Source organism: Photinus pyralis, unplaced genomic scaffold (assembly GCF_008802855.1).
Source record: "Photinus pyralis isolate 1611_PpyrPB1 unplaced genomic scaffold, Ppyr1.3 Ppyr1.4_LG1, whole genome shotgun sequence".
Lineage (NCBI taxonomy): Eukaryota > Metazoa > Arthropoda > Insecta > Coleoptera > Lampyridae > Photinus > Photinus pyralis.
The window spans coordinates 8,718,532-8,732,308 of record NW_022170249.1 but is presented as its reverse complement, the minus strand read 5'-3'; the positions used below and the strand labels follow the sequence as shown (position 1 = coordinate 8,732,308).

Genomic DNA, 13,777 nt, shown 5'->3' with positions numbered 1-13,777 from the left:
ATTCACTGACAACGACCAACCAAATTTTTACCTGTTAATACAAAAGTCGGATTGTATTGTAAAAAAAGGCGTATTTTTTATAAATGATATAACCGCATCCAGACTAAAGATAGGTATTAGTAATTTCTTGTAAAATTAGAATTTCAAATTCATAAATACTATTCTTTTGTGTGGGATAAATTTTTATTTAGCATCCAGGGGCGTGTAAACTTATTTTGAATAGAACTTTGTGCTAGGTGTTTGATTATTATTTACGAATATAAAGATGATAAGGTAAAGGTAATTAATTAGATTTGAGCGTGATTGCACTTTTTGTTTTGTATTAATTACATGAAATACATCTATCTAATAAAAAAACGGGGGTGGGAACGAGAATATTTTCAACAATACATTAAAACAATTCAATTCGTATTTACTTAAGAGTGATTAAACCAGAGCATCAGGTTTTAATTTTCAGATTAGTGGAGATAACGAACCAACCTTCCGCAAGATAGGAGTCATTGAAGGTAGTCATTGAGTTAGGTATTTATTATATTGCTTTACATTAACTGTTACATTAAAATTTTCGCCAGTGCCGTAGAGAATGAAATTTATTTTCTACAATAGGGGTTTCGAATCCCTGTAAATGTAACTAGCCCGTTACACCGTCAGTTTTAAGACGTCCGACGTATCCAAACTAGACCTACATTCCAGCTAGGGTAATCTAAGAAGTATCCATTTCACAGAGGAAACCGATTCAATTTTGTCTGCGACGGAAAACATCGGCACCAGGAAACATTGTTTTAAAAAAGGTATTGCTCAATTTTCAATTTCTAATTGTACAAAATGTACAAAATGTTTGTTTTTATTTTAAATGTTTTTATTTTAAACTCTAATGCCATCTTAACTTTAGGTAATGAGAAATTAACGGTTTCACGAAAAATGAAATGAGGGTAAGTCTAATATTAAAATGATATTTGAAATCAACTTGGAAATCTTCGAAACTTGGCTATAATTTACCCTTTTTTCTATCTCTTATTATTATGCGCATAGAAATATGAACGCACCTACCTATAGATCTCGAATGCAAATACGTAGGTATAGGTAGATATCTTCTTGTATATACCTATATTAAATTGGGTATATGATAGCTAGAAGGCATTTCGTGAAATATGAGTAGATTAAGCGAAAATACCAAGAGAACCACCTTCTCATCTCATCCCCTAAACGTAGGTACATAACAAAATGCCAGAAGTAGAGGTTTAGGTTACGGTTTCACACATCCTATAATATCCCCTTCCGCATAGTTCGCACGCCACCCGTATTGTATTTCGTGAAATGTACACTAAAGACACCCACGCTTTATCTATCTATACAAACTAAGCTTTTAAAGTGCCGTATCAATTTCATTACTTTTAATTTAAATTGGAGGAGTTTTTCTCAGTAGACATTTAACGAACGGAAGTCTATACGGAACGTAGGTATTTAATGGCGGCAATACCTAATCGTATTACGATCGTTTAACGTCTACAAACGTCCCCCTAATATGCTGTAACACGTATAAATAATATTACATGGATATTGGTATGCAAACAGGAAGATGATTGATGAGACGCGCTGATGCAGTTGGGGAACATGTAAACGGGAAGCTTAGAAATACGGGTTGTATAATATCGGATTTTCGCTTCCGGGCGTATCTGCTTTTTGTATAGATGCTCGATATTCAAAGAAAGGGGACAAAACGTTCATAATTCCGCGACTTACTTGCAAATCTAGGATCCGCCGCCGAACTTTGATACCATCCGGACGAGTAATGAGGTGTTAATCCGAGATTTTCGGAAACGGGACAATACTGACCGCCGCCAAATTGGCCCATTACTGGATAACCAGTGTTCATCGCGCCTCCGTTTAATCCACCTCCGGCTCCTGGTGAATTTATGCTACTTCCACTAGAGGTTGATCTGAAAAAATAAATACAGTCAAATTATGTTCGAAGCTACACTCACCGGTATAAATTATAAATAAATAGGTAGATATTAGCTGTATTTATTTACATGACATGCGTGAAATGTGTCCACCAAATGAAGGTGTTAGATCTCAGCACTGAGATCATTTAAAAAGCTACGATTGTTTAGTCTAAATTTCGTTGGTAGGCAAGTAAGTAGGTAGGTACTTCTTAAAAAGTTGGTCTTGGTCGACTTCGGTAAACTAAACCCTGTACTCTTAATAATAATCGACCACGTTCATTCATGCGATGCGATGGAAGCTCCTAGTACTCCGTGCTTCAATTGCCAAAAATTAGGCCTTCATCAAGTTGACTGCCCTGAACCAATAAGGCAGTTGTCTTGTTGGCAATGTGGCTCAAAGACCGTTACGGTAGGGAATTGAGGTTGTTGTTCGGGAAACGGCCCGAAAAACGCTCGTTAAGTCATCTTCGGTCCAGACTACTAACATTTTAAAATCTCTATCCAAACTCAAATTAGACTTTCTGTTATAATATGTAGAAAATGATTTGCGACCTTATGTCCAATTTTTTTGTGGTTCTTATTATCAGATTCTGGCTTCGCGCTCATTTATAAATCCAGACCGTTTCATTAAATTACAAAACCTTAACTTTAAATTTATTGAACAAATTACTTCTTGTACGGTAGCACGGTACCGATGGGACTTCTATTGGTTACATTATTATACCAATACCTTAAAGGATCGTACTGTTTTTTGGTTCCCTACTTTAATAACTAATTTAAGTCTGGGAGTAGATTTTTGGGACAGGATGGGTATTACTCCAAATATTAGTGATGACTGTTGGCACTACTTCGTATACGCCAACGCATCCTAGTGTTGCCATTCTAGAACACTCTCGTCTTACTACTGAGCAACACCATTCCCTACAAACTCTTTTAGGCTCACAATCTTAGACCAATTGCGAGATGCCAAATATCTTAGTTCCCTTGAATTAAGACAGCTTCTTACTGAGCCTGGTCGTGGTCTTTTTCAATTTCGTTGCATGCCCTTTGGGTTGACTAATGCCCCTGTGCATAATTGACACTATTTAAAAACTTAATTGTAACCTAACTTTTTAGTTTACTTGGACGATGTTGCCATCATATCCTAAGACTTTGATTCCCAATTCGGAATTTTAGGTAAATACCGTTTTTTATAAATTAATTGCTGCTGGGTTAACTTATAAAAACGAATGTTACTTTTGTCGTTTAGAACGTAAATATTTAGGTTGTGTTATTGATTCTTTTGGTCGTTTATTAAGGACTTCCGGTTGGTACCGTAAATTTATTCCTGAATTGTCTACAGTTCTTGCTCCTTTAACATAACGTCTTAAGAAAACCACATCACAATGCGAGTTGGTAAGTTGTTGGCGACTTCATGAGTAAATTTGTTCATCTTTTTCCCGTAAAGACGGCGGATGCCAAACCTCTTGTTAAATATATCTATCTAAGATCATGTATTTCTTGTTTATAGAGCTCCGTAATTTCTTATTTGTGACAACGGTGTGCAAATACGAAGACGGACTTTGCTTTAGACCTTGTGAACGCTATCGTGTAAAGGTTCGGTATACTCCTTTTTGTAATTCACAGACCGAACCTGCGGAGAGGGAGAATCATGTGGAATAGCCATTTACGGTAAAAACAATCATAAACATTGGTACGTTTTGCTTCGATAACCTGTGTTCTTCAAATCTCAAAACACGAAACCATTGGTGTTAATCCCTCCCGTGCTACTTTTGAGAAAGAAGTTCGTATTCGAAGAGACAGCTTCGATACTGACTTGACGAACCTGATTGACGTAGAACAATAGTTAGCGCAACAACAAGAAAAGTAGATACGGCATTATTGCACGAATTAGAAAGCGTAAAAATATGCCACTAAAGGTTATTCTGCTAAGTTAGCTCCCAAATTGTTAGGACATTTTACAGTTAACCGTAAAATTGGGTATATGACCTAAGAGATTCTAAGGGAAAATCTTCTGGAACGTGGCACGTTTAAAATCTCAAACCTTATATTGAACCCGATGATCATAGTTAGACGTTTGTTTTTGCCGGATTGCTCGTTTGGTTTTGCTTCACAATTTTCAGGTATTCTTTTTTCGGATTTGACCTCAACATTTATTTATGTTCCATATTTGGAATTTTTCGTCCTGTCGAAGGAGAGGAGAAGAGTAACCGTTTATTTCTACCATTGCGTAAACTTTAGATTCGATGGCTGATTGGCATTATAGTAGGGCAGCTAGTGGCACATTCACAACAGTCTTATTATTGTTGATTTTTAGATATAAGATAATTATGTATATGGTAATAACATTTCCCAGCGTCTGCCAGCAATTTCGACGATGGCGCGGCGGTGGTGGGTGGTCGAAGATTTTGGAAAATCAAACCGTTTTATTATTAATGAACCTTGCTTTATTTGATTTATATGAATGTACTGAATTTCAGTACATTCATATAAATTTACCATTTGGTAAATAATTATGCAAGACGATTTTGGCGGAATATAGACTTTGAATGACGCCTTTAATTGCACGTAATAGGGAATTGTATTTATAATAGCATAAACGAGGACAATCACTGCCATCCCATTGGCGCACATGACTAGATCGCCGACTTGGACGTCGCGGGTTCGAACCCCAGATGCGCGCGTATTTTTTATGCATTCAATGTAAAAAAAGAATGTTTTACGGCAACACATAAGAAGAGGATTTTCGGTCCGGTAAATCAACGAATGTAAGTTAAAAACTCTGACACTAGCTCTTAGATTACGCTAACTGATAGTTTATGCGGCGGGTTTGAACCAAAGCATATGCAGCGAAAGTTTAACCCACTGTTATCATTTAGGCGATTGGCGAGGTTAAAGAAACCAAAAATCTGCATTGAAGAGAAGTAAAAAACTAGGGTCTATTGAATCCAAGTAGACACTGAGAATATATATGCAGCAACATGTATAGAAGGAGAAGATCAGTTTTAATGAGATGATGGAAGTAATTAAAGAAATCACCAAGGAGGAAAGCTGTTATCCATACAGTCTTGGTGGTTAAAAGAGTGTTTTTTGCATGTATCAAGACCCATCCAAGTATTGAAACTTCAAAAAAGAAACAAAGGAAAATTGGAAATGCATGAGTCTTGGCATCGCAAAAACTGTAAATAATATCCACATGTGGATCTGCTCCATTTGGTACATTTCATGTTCATTTTCCGGAACATTTCATAATATTTTCATTTTATAAAAATGTTAGTAACCAATTAAATCTTTCCTTAAGTATTTTCAGTTGTTGGTTTAACGTTCACCGATTAACATAATGTGTATGATGGATCGTATATTTATATTATCGAAAGTGCCTAGGAATTTCAAGTGCACACTTAAGAGTTATTATTACTAAATTATATTCTTCCTGATAAATAGTTCAACTAGACTGTTGTAGTTCCCCAACGAATGACTAATAAGAAACATTGAACCGATAAGTGTTAAAGATGTGTATAGTCATTTTTAATACCGTTTGAATTAGTTTATGTGTCTGTCTGTTATGTGTATTATAATTAGTATGTATCTACCTATGTATACAATGGACGTAACGCAATACGTAATCGGCATACTAATTCGGTCTACTTATCCAAAATATAAACAATAAATCTTTTTTATAGGAAACCCTTCAAATGCTTCTAATTTAATAATGTACCTACAAAACAGAAATTATAAAGGTTGCCGCACACTTGTTCGTTCTGTTCCGTCACGGCCGTCGACGGTTCGGGCTAACGCACACGAGGTATCTGCCAACTACACCGCACCGTATCATGATCATACTATGAACGTGTCAGGCATGGAAAGTAAACCACACGGACTACTATGCCCACTAGACCGTATCACCACTTTATCATACCCGTGTGTAAGGTTTCCGTTGTCTCGGTTGTACTTGAAACAAACTCGTCAGGAAGAGGATGCGAAACGAAAAGTCGAGGGAGTAGTTGATGATGAAGAACAATTTTATATGTACTTCCGTGTGTTCATCCTTTCTGCGCCTTCGCGCACCGGTTTGTGGCCGTCGCGTGCCATGCAAGGAGCGTACCGGCACCGGCAAAATATTCTCAAGGACTATATTGTTGACGCTCCGTGCATACCACGTTACGGTGGTCGGTGACAAAACAGTCTAGTGGGCATAGCATCATACTATTCTATACAAACAATATTTTTTTGCCTGGCATGGTCATCGTATATTGTACGTTGTAGTGGGTAGACACCTTTATGAGTTGTGACGTAACGTTAAGGAACGGGCTAATGTGCGCAGAGACGTTTAATTCAATGTCTTTTATGTTGAACGTGTTTTAACGGTCCATAACGGAACGGAACGGACAAGTGTGCGACAACCTTAAGTCGGTGTATGCATGAAAAGGGTTTCAATCACAAAGCGTAAAAAAGGGCATCTTCGTACGTAGACATTTTCTAGTTTAAAAATTATTGAGTTGACAAATTAATCTGTGATGTACCCGCGACTTTGCTTAACTGATGGTAGGAGTAGTTATTTCAGTTTAAATATCTTTTCGTGAGGTTTGAAAATTAGTGGGCCCATGTTGTGATTGAATGCTCGTATTATAGTCACCTCACGAAGCTTTCTGATTTTATAGCTACATTTTGTTTGTGATTATGTACGTGTGTTTCGACAGTTGCTTTGTTAGGGTTAGCGTTAGGGCCCCGTTTTGTTGGAACCTTGAAACGCGGGTGCAATGGTGAAGCTCGGCCTTAGGTTACCCAGGGGCCAAAAGCGTACTTAAAGGGTGTTCTCGTTGTGCTCTTATTTTGTGTAGGTACTTTTCCTTTCTATTCAAAATGCTCTCTGCAGAGCAACTAACTCCTGGCGTTTTTATATCGCGCTGACATAACATATTATAAGTAGGTACTGTGACCTGTGTGGTTGGTTTTTGTTGAACCAAGAGTTTTACGTTTGGCACAGATGCACGCGCAATCTGTGGAAAATAACCGAGAATTCTCACTTTGCCTGAATGTTTGGCATTTCGCGAAATCCCTAAAGAGAGGCAGGCGAAGTGCGAAGTCGAGTTCCATTTCTCACTTTGCCTGCTGCATTGGTCATTTCGCAAAATGCCTATAGGGATTTTGCAAAATGCCGGATTTTGCAGTTTGCCGGTAACATATCAGGTTTATACCAAACACGCAAGTTCACGTTTAATACGGGGTAATTCAAAATGACTGCAGACAGTTTGAATTTGTCGCTTGAAACTTTAGTGATTTTTTACTTAAGGCGTTGGCGGTCATGGTTTTCCCCAAATATACAAATCACAGCAACTACAAGCCATTGGGCGGTTTTTTACGTGTGTTTTTATTTTCTTGTATTTATGTTTAGTTATACCATACGAACCTTGCATTTTAAAACAAACATACCTACTTAGATGTATATACTGAAGCGTAAATGAACTGAGTTTTTTACCGTGTGTGAAACTAATGCGATAGGTATACCTAGGTATATACCTACCTATTTCTCAAAAATTGTATAGGTACCTACATTATCATTTATCCTGGTTAAACTATGAAGAAATATTGCGGTCGATGCATTTGACCTCAATCTAAGCGGGAGTGTTATGATGTGTTGTTTCGAAAATCAAACTCGTGCGCATTTATTTCAAAACGCAGGGAAAACCTAAATAGATAGGGAAAAAAAAGTGGTATTACCTATACTAAATTTAACGCGAAAAACTTCCCGACGGCGTATGTGCACCTTCAACTATAATAATAATCAATTATACGACTTTGCTAGTTGACGTCCGCATATACCTTTGAATAGGTAACGGTGTAAGTGCAGTGACAGACTGCGGATAATCTTGTAGCTATATTGCATATAGTATATAATCATTCTTTACCTAATATTACCTAGATCAAGAAAATACAAAAGAGTAACCTTTTTCTCAACGCAAACTAGTGAAATTATGAAATAAATATTATTTTCCTTAATTTGAGTTTTTCTATATTACCTATACATTTTGTTATGTAATATAATAATTTTTTTAAGTTTCTATATACTGCACAGAATCAAGAATATGTAATATACGGAAAAAACGAAATTTGGCAAAATTGTTTTTATTGCTTACTGAAGTTATTTAAAAAGATATTCCAAAATAAATGATACATTATTATGACCACTTTTTTTTCTCTAGAATTCTTATTAAAAAATAGCGATATTTACATTTTTCAAATCAGAAAAAAGTGACAGTCAAATGACACAAAACGTAAAAATGACTTCCGTAAGAAAAAACAAATTTGATCTTTTTAAATAACTTCAGTAAAAAATAAAAACGATTTTCTCCGAAAGTAGTCGGAATTTGTTCCATTTCAAAACAGCACTGTGTAGCATCAAAATATGCAATCAATTTCCGATTAAACCGGAAGTGATACAGGAAGTTGCGATGGATTAGATCGTAATGTCAATGTCATTGCCATATATAAAATTATATATGACAAATTGTTCGTAGCTCGCCAAATAAGAGACATTGGGGTGAGCCTCTTATCTTGAACGCACTGTATATCCCCCCCATGACTGCACACTGTCCAGAATCTTTTATTATTTGCAATTTAGATCTGGGCTTGTGAATAATTTTTGGCAAAATAAATGTGCCCAAATAAGCGTAGGTACTTATCATTCAACGTTTGTAGTATAAAATGCTGTTTATTTCTGCCAGTGGGACATTCCTCGCCTCTGTGACTCTTAGTGCACTTTGTTTCAAAATGAATACAGATAAATATCCCTATGAAGCTCGGTCACTAAGTAGGTACACAATTTAACTGTTAGGTATAAATGTTACGGTAAAAGTACATAATTGGTAATTGTATACAATCACCGGTAATTGTATACAATCACCAAAGTCACTGGTAAATGTACGAAATTATTCTCAATTATCTACTTTTACCGGTAATTGTATACAATAACCAAGGACCAGCGGTAAAAGTAAGAAAATGATATCAAAGGAAGAAATAAAAACAATAAATTCAAATAGTTTTTTTAAGAAGTGTAATTTTTGTTATTATTTTTTTTTAACCTAAAAACAAGAGTTTTTTTGCCTGAATCAATAACAAGAGGCAAATTTTGTATGGCAGAACTGATATAAACACTTACGAAGAATCAACACTGCAGACTAATAATAGGATCACACATGCACGTGGTAAACAAACGCACTGCGCTTGCGTGTCGATCCTCGAAATTTGAATTTCTTACTTTCACCAAGCTCCTCTGGCGATTGTAAACAATTACCGGTAAAAGTAGGAAATAGAGGGTCTTTTAAGATTATTTTCTACTTTTACCAAAGACTCCGGTAAATGTATACAATTACCACATTATGTACCCTTACCGTAACATAAACATTAGTTACGGGGGCGCCAGCTAAATGTGGCCCAGGGCGCTAAAAACATATAGCCCGGGCCCCGGGGCATGGAAGCAATAGTAAAATTGTAAAAGTAATACCTACCTAGGTTAGTCCTCGGGTTAGTCTATGGGCCAACTGGCTAAATTTAAGGAAATGGTATAATTTGGGGGTACCAATTTTCATTTTTACCACGGTTAGACACATGCATTAGGATTTAAAAAAAACGATAATTGCCATCTCAAAGTGGTAGCTAATAGAAATGGCGGCCAATCCAAGATGGCGGATGTTGAGTTTTATAAAATCAACTATACCTATCTTTAGAACTATTGGTCCGACTTCATCATTTTCTTAAATGAAAGCTTTTGTGTGTGCTACAATATTGTCATAACTACATTTCCCATAAAATCAACAATTACCTAGTAACTAATGCATGAAGTAAACGAACGGAATTTTTTTTAACTCTTAACATTTAATGAAAACTAAATTAACCCCATCGGTACTTTCAAAAGTTTCATATACACTAAAATCTGCTCCTTCTTCCTTTTCTTCAGTGACGTATCCACAAGTTGGCAGTTTGCATGCGCTTGTACACTTTAAAGTTATTAGCATTACGTAATGGTAGTTGTCAAGAGCCAGCTTGGTAATTCTACGTGGTGATATGGAAGCCAAACTTAGGGTTATCTTTCATCTTTTTGCTGCTTCCGGAATAGCATCTCTTTGATTTTGACGTACAATTTTCCAATGTATTTTTTGTTTTATATAATCTACTTATGTCAAATTATCGGCACAATATACACCTTTCCATCAACATTAACAAACTCTGACGTTATGGCTAAAAGTCGTATTTGATCGTATTTATTGCAAGACAGTCAGTCTTGCCAGTTGTAAAGTTCTTGTTTACCGTTAAGCGGAAACGTGTGTCACGTTTTACGAGGAAGTTAGTGGAAGTGCTGTGTTTATCGAACAGGCGTCGCTTATCTGAAGACTTTCTTTAAGGTTTTCCTAGTACTCGTTAAAGGGAGTTTTTTCACCATTAAAGAGCCAATTTTACATCTGTAATTACAACGAACCCAGTGTCGTCCAAATTGAGATACAAGTTCAATTAAAGTAGAGAAGTGAAGGTTTCGAAACATAATCCGCACATACCAATTTCATCATCATTTGTTATTTGATCATGGCTCTTCAGCTACAATATATCTATAGACGTAACTACAATGATTTTTGTATTTAGTAATTATTTTAATTTTAATTCAATTGTTTGATCAGCTAAAGCTGTGAATAATCGTTTACTTTTGGTTGTCTTATGAGATTTTGTGTATCTTCGGTTTGCAATATTTATTAAACCGAATTTATTTTTGCGTATCTTGCATATTTTGATATCCTTTGCATTTACATGATAGAATTGCATATTTTAAGATGTATTTAAATTTTTGTTAGGCTTAATCGATTTTAATTTTAATTTTTAATACATTTTTTCGGATTTTTATAACGGACGCGATAATGAAACATACTGTAAACGCCGAAAGGAAGATTTATTGATTTAATTGATGTTTAATTTCATCATTTCCAAACTATTTTATCTTTCTCTTTCTCTACGGTGACGATGGGTGATATTGTGGAAGGTTTGGAAATTGCTCCCAATAGTTTGTCCTTTTCTAATGCACCTATTACTTTAGTTGATGTAGAGTAGGTATAGTTTCTCTGCTTAGTGCTTATAAATTAATTCTTAGCGACAGGAGACAATCATTTCGTGCAGAAAACTTAAGAGAAACATCTTATTGCTAGTGTTTATCGTAATTCCTTTTTTATTAGAAATTATGCAACATATATAATTTTGTATACGCGTGCATATATATCAAAACCGTTTGCATATTTTTCACTAATATTCTGCAATATGCGCATAATTTTACCAATCATTGTGTATTAATACAGGCAGTAAAGAACATTCGGGAAACAATTTAACTAGGTATAATCACAGATAAAGAACGTATAGGTATACCTATATATAATATAATAGGTAGGTATCAAAAAGTTTTTTTTAGTAAAAAAATTGTTTCGTTTTCAAATGTCTATCCATCAAAAGCATCAAACTTGACTCATGGTGCCATTTAAAATTTTGGGAATTCACCCCTACTTCCGATTTAGTCTGGCTCTTCACGTAACGGATGTCGTATGCACCTATAGCTAGTTAAATGTTATCTACCTATATATATTTGGGTTACCTACTTCTGAACAATAGCATTTGTTGTGTAAAATTGTAGATATGTATAGAATTAAAAAAATTTAAAAAAATACTCTGTCACTCTGTAATTGGGCGCAAGCCTGTTTGGGGCCCAGAACAAGAGAGGGATAATAAATAAAATAAATAACTAAGTACCTATAGGAATTACATTTTGTGATTTTTGATATTGGGACATTTCCAGGATGTAGGTACCTAAACTATTTTTAAATTTCAAAGTTTACGGTGACATCGATTAAATTAAGTAAAATTAACCAAATTCCAATTCTTATACCTATAGGTATTTCTGTTTTGCAGAAAAGAACACCTTACGTAATATAGGTATGGTAAACCTATAGTCGGAGATGTGTATACACATCATCTCCGACTATAAGCGACGGATTATAGGTACGCGGTGGCGAGTCTACACTATATTCTATAACTATATTTCTTTTTTTTAACCTTTATGTTGTACCTACCTAAGGTGTATACCTATCCGTTATAGATAGGTACCTATTCTGCCTATACCTAAATTCCTATGATGTCTCTTCAGTAATTGATAATCGACGCATAGGTAGGTACCTACTTTCAAGACAAAAGTGTGCTCTTTAAGATAAATGAAATGTAATTTAATTGTGCAACATTTTGGCATTGTAAATATTTAATTAGGTAGAAAACTTATAGGCAAAATAGGTTTTCTTGCCCTGATGCGGTAGTTGCAGTGCTGCACTTATATGCGATTCAATATAAATTTAAAACCCTACCTGTAAGGCGAAGGAGGATTAGTAGCAACTTCCAATTTCCTATACGACTCTTCAATTGGACTAAGGATATCAGTAACACTGAATGGTGTGGAGTGGTGGTGTAATTGCTGAAGATGGCTCAAAACTTGAGGACCGCCGTGATGATGTTTTGGACTCAAGCTCATAGCCAATTCGACGCCATTGAGTTCAGGTAGCAACCCATGCAGGTCGCCCCGGTCCGACACCACGGGACCTTCCCCGTAGCCACTTGCAGACATCGACTCCAGCACCTTCTCTAAATAATCCACCACACTTTATTATTATAAAACCGTATCCATCAATTTTTTTCTTTATAAAACTATACGCGTGTATTTTTTATTTGAGATGCGCGTTAAATTAATTAGGAAAGTAATCACATCGCATATAGGTATAAGTAACGTAGGTACACAGAAAACAACTACAATAATTAGATTAACCGCCGTCTAAAATTAATTGATTAGGACGAAATCATGCGCGTAAATTGAAACGAGTTAAACTTGAAGAAAAATTCCATTAGTTCACTTAATTTGCTAAACAGAAGGAAAGCAAGAGACCGACGCGTTTTTGACTTCCACTTCCGGTCGATTGGATAACCGAATTCAATAAACAAACTGACTAACTATATAAATAAATCAGTGATCGAGCTATAGCACTCTTGGAGCACTCTTGATGTAAGACTCTTTAGCTGCGAAGTGCGCTTAACTTGCCTAAGCGTGCTCTTAGAGTGTCCTCAAAGTGTACATGGCACTTCTCTCATAGACCTGCTGCATTCTGGGTATTCATTTCCGTTTATAGGCGGAGAATGTATAATTTTCACCAATGAAACCGGCGTACAAAGTATAGGCGGGTTCTATACCCTATTAAAGCAGAAGAGATTTCTGCAGGGAATTTATTTCTTACAGCTCTGGGCCTTTAGGTGAATTTTCTGTTACTACCGGGCGAAGTTTCGCCTTTAGACGCCGAGTCGTTGAGCGTAAGATGGCAGGGAGCTTATAAATTAATGACAATTTCAACTCCACCTTTAGTACTAACCTATTACAGGAGTGCTTTTCTACACACAAGAGCAGAGTGGGAGAAGGGTGAACAATGATATTGTATATTTATATCATTTTATTGGGCATATTGATCTGAGGTTGGAGCACACTTTTTCATGTCGTTTTGATTCAAGCTTTTATTGCAAGTGGGTAGGTATATTTTTGAGAGCTTCTAAATTGTTACAGGATCCTCGGTGAAATGAATTTCTCTAACCTTTCATCAAAAAGCATTCTTATTAGATATAGGCAGATACGTAATTTAAATGCAAATAGCATACCAACTACTTATGAGTAGGTATAAGTGGTTGTTATATTTTACTAGCACAACTTTCCTTGCATTATGAATTATTATAAGAGAATATTGTGTTTTTCAACACAAATTTACATCAAA

The 13,777-nt window shown here is 35.7% G+C and overlaps 1 protein-coding gene across 1 annotated transcript; it reads right to left on the bottom strand.

The window, feature by feature from the left end:
• Positions 1-1,629: 1,629 nt before the first annotated feature.
• LOC116171563 (thyroid transcription factor 1) lies at positions 1,630-13,054 on the bottom strand. The gene is made up of 3 exons (XM_031488517.1): positions 12,335-13,054; positions 1,744-1,940; positions 1,630-1,676 (listed from the first exon to the last, which is right to left on the bottom strand). The coding sequence occupies exons 1-3, from the start codon at positions 12,589-12,591 to the stop codon at positions 1,630-1,632; spliced, it is 501 nt and encodes a 166-aa protein (XP_031344377.1). The 5' UTR covers positions 12,592-13,054.
• Between the last annotated feature and the right edge of the window lie 723 nt (positions 13,055-13,777).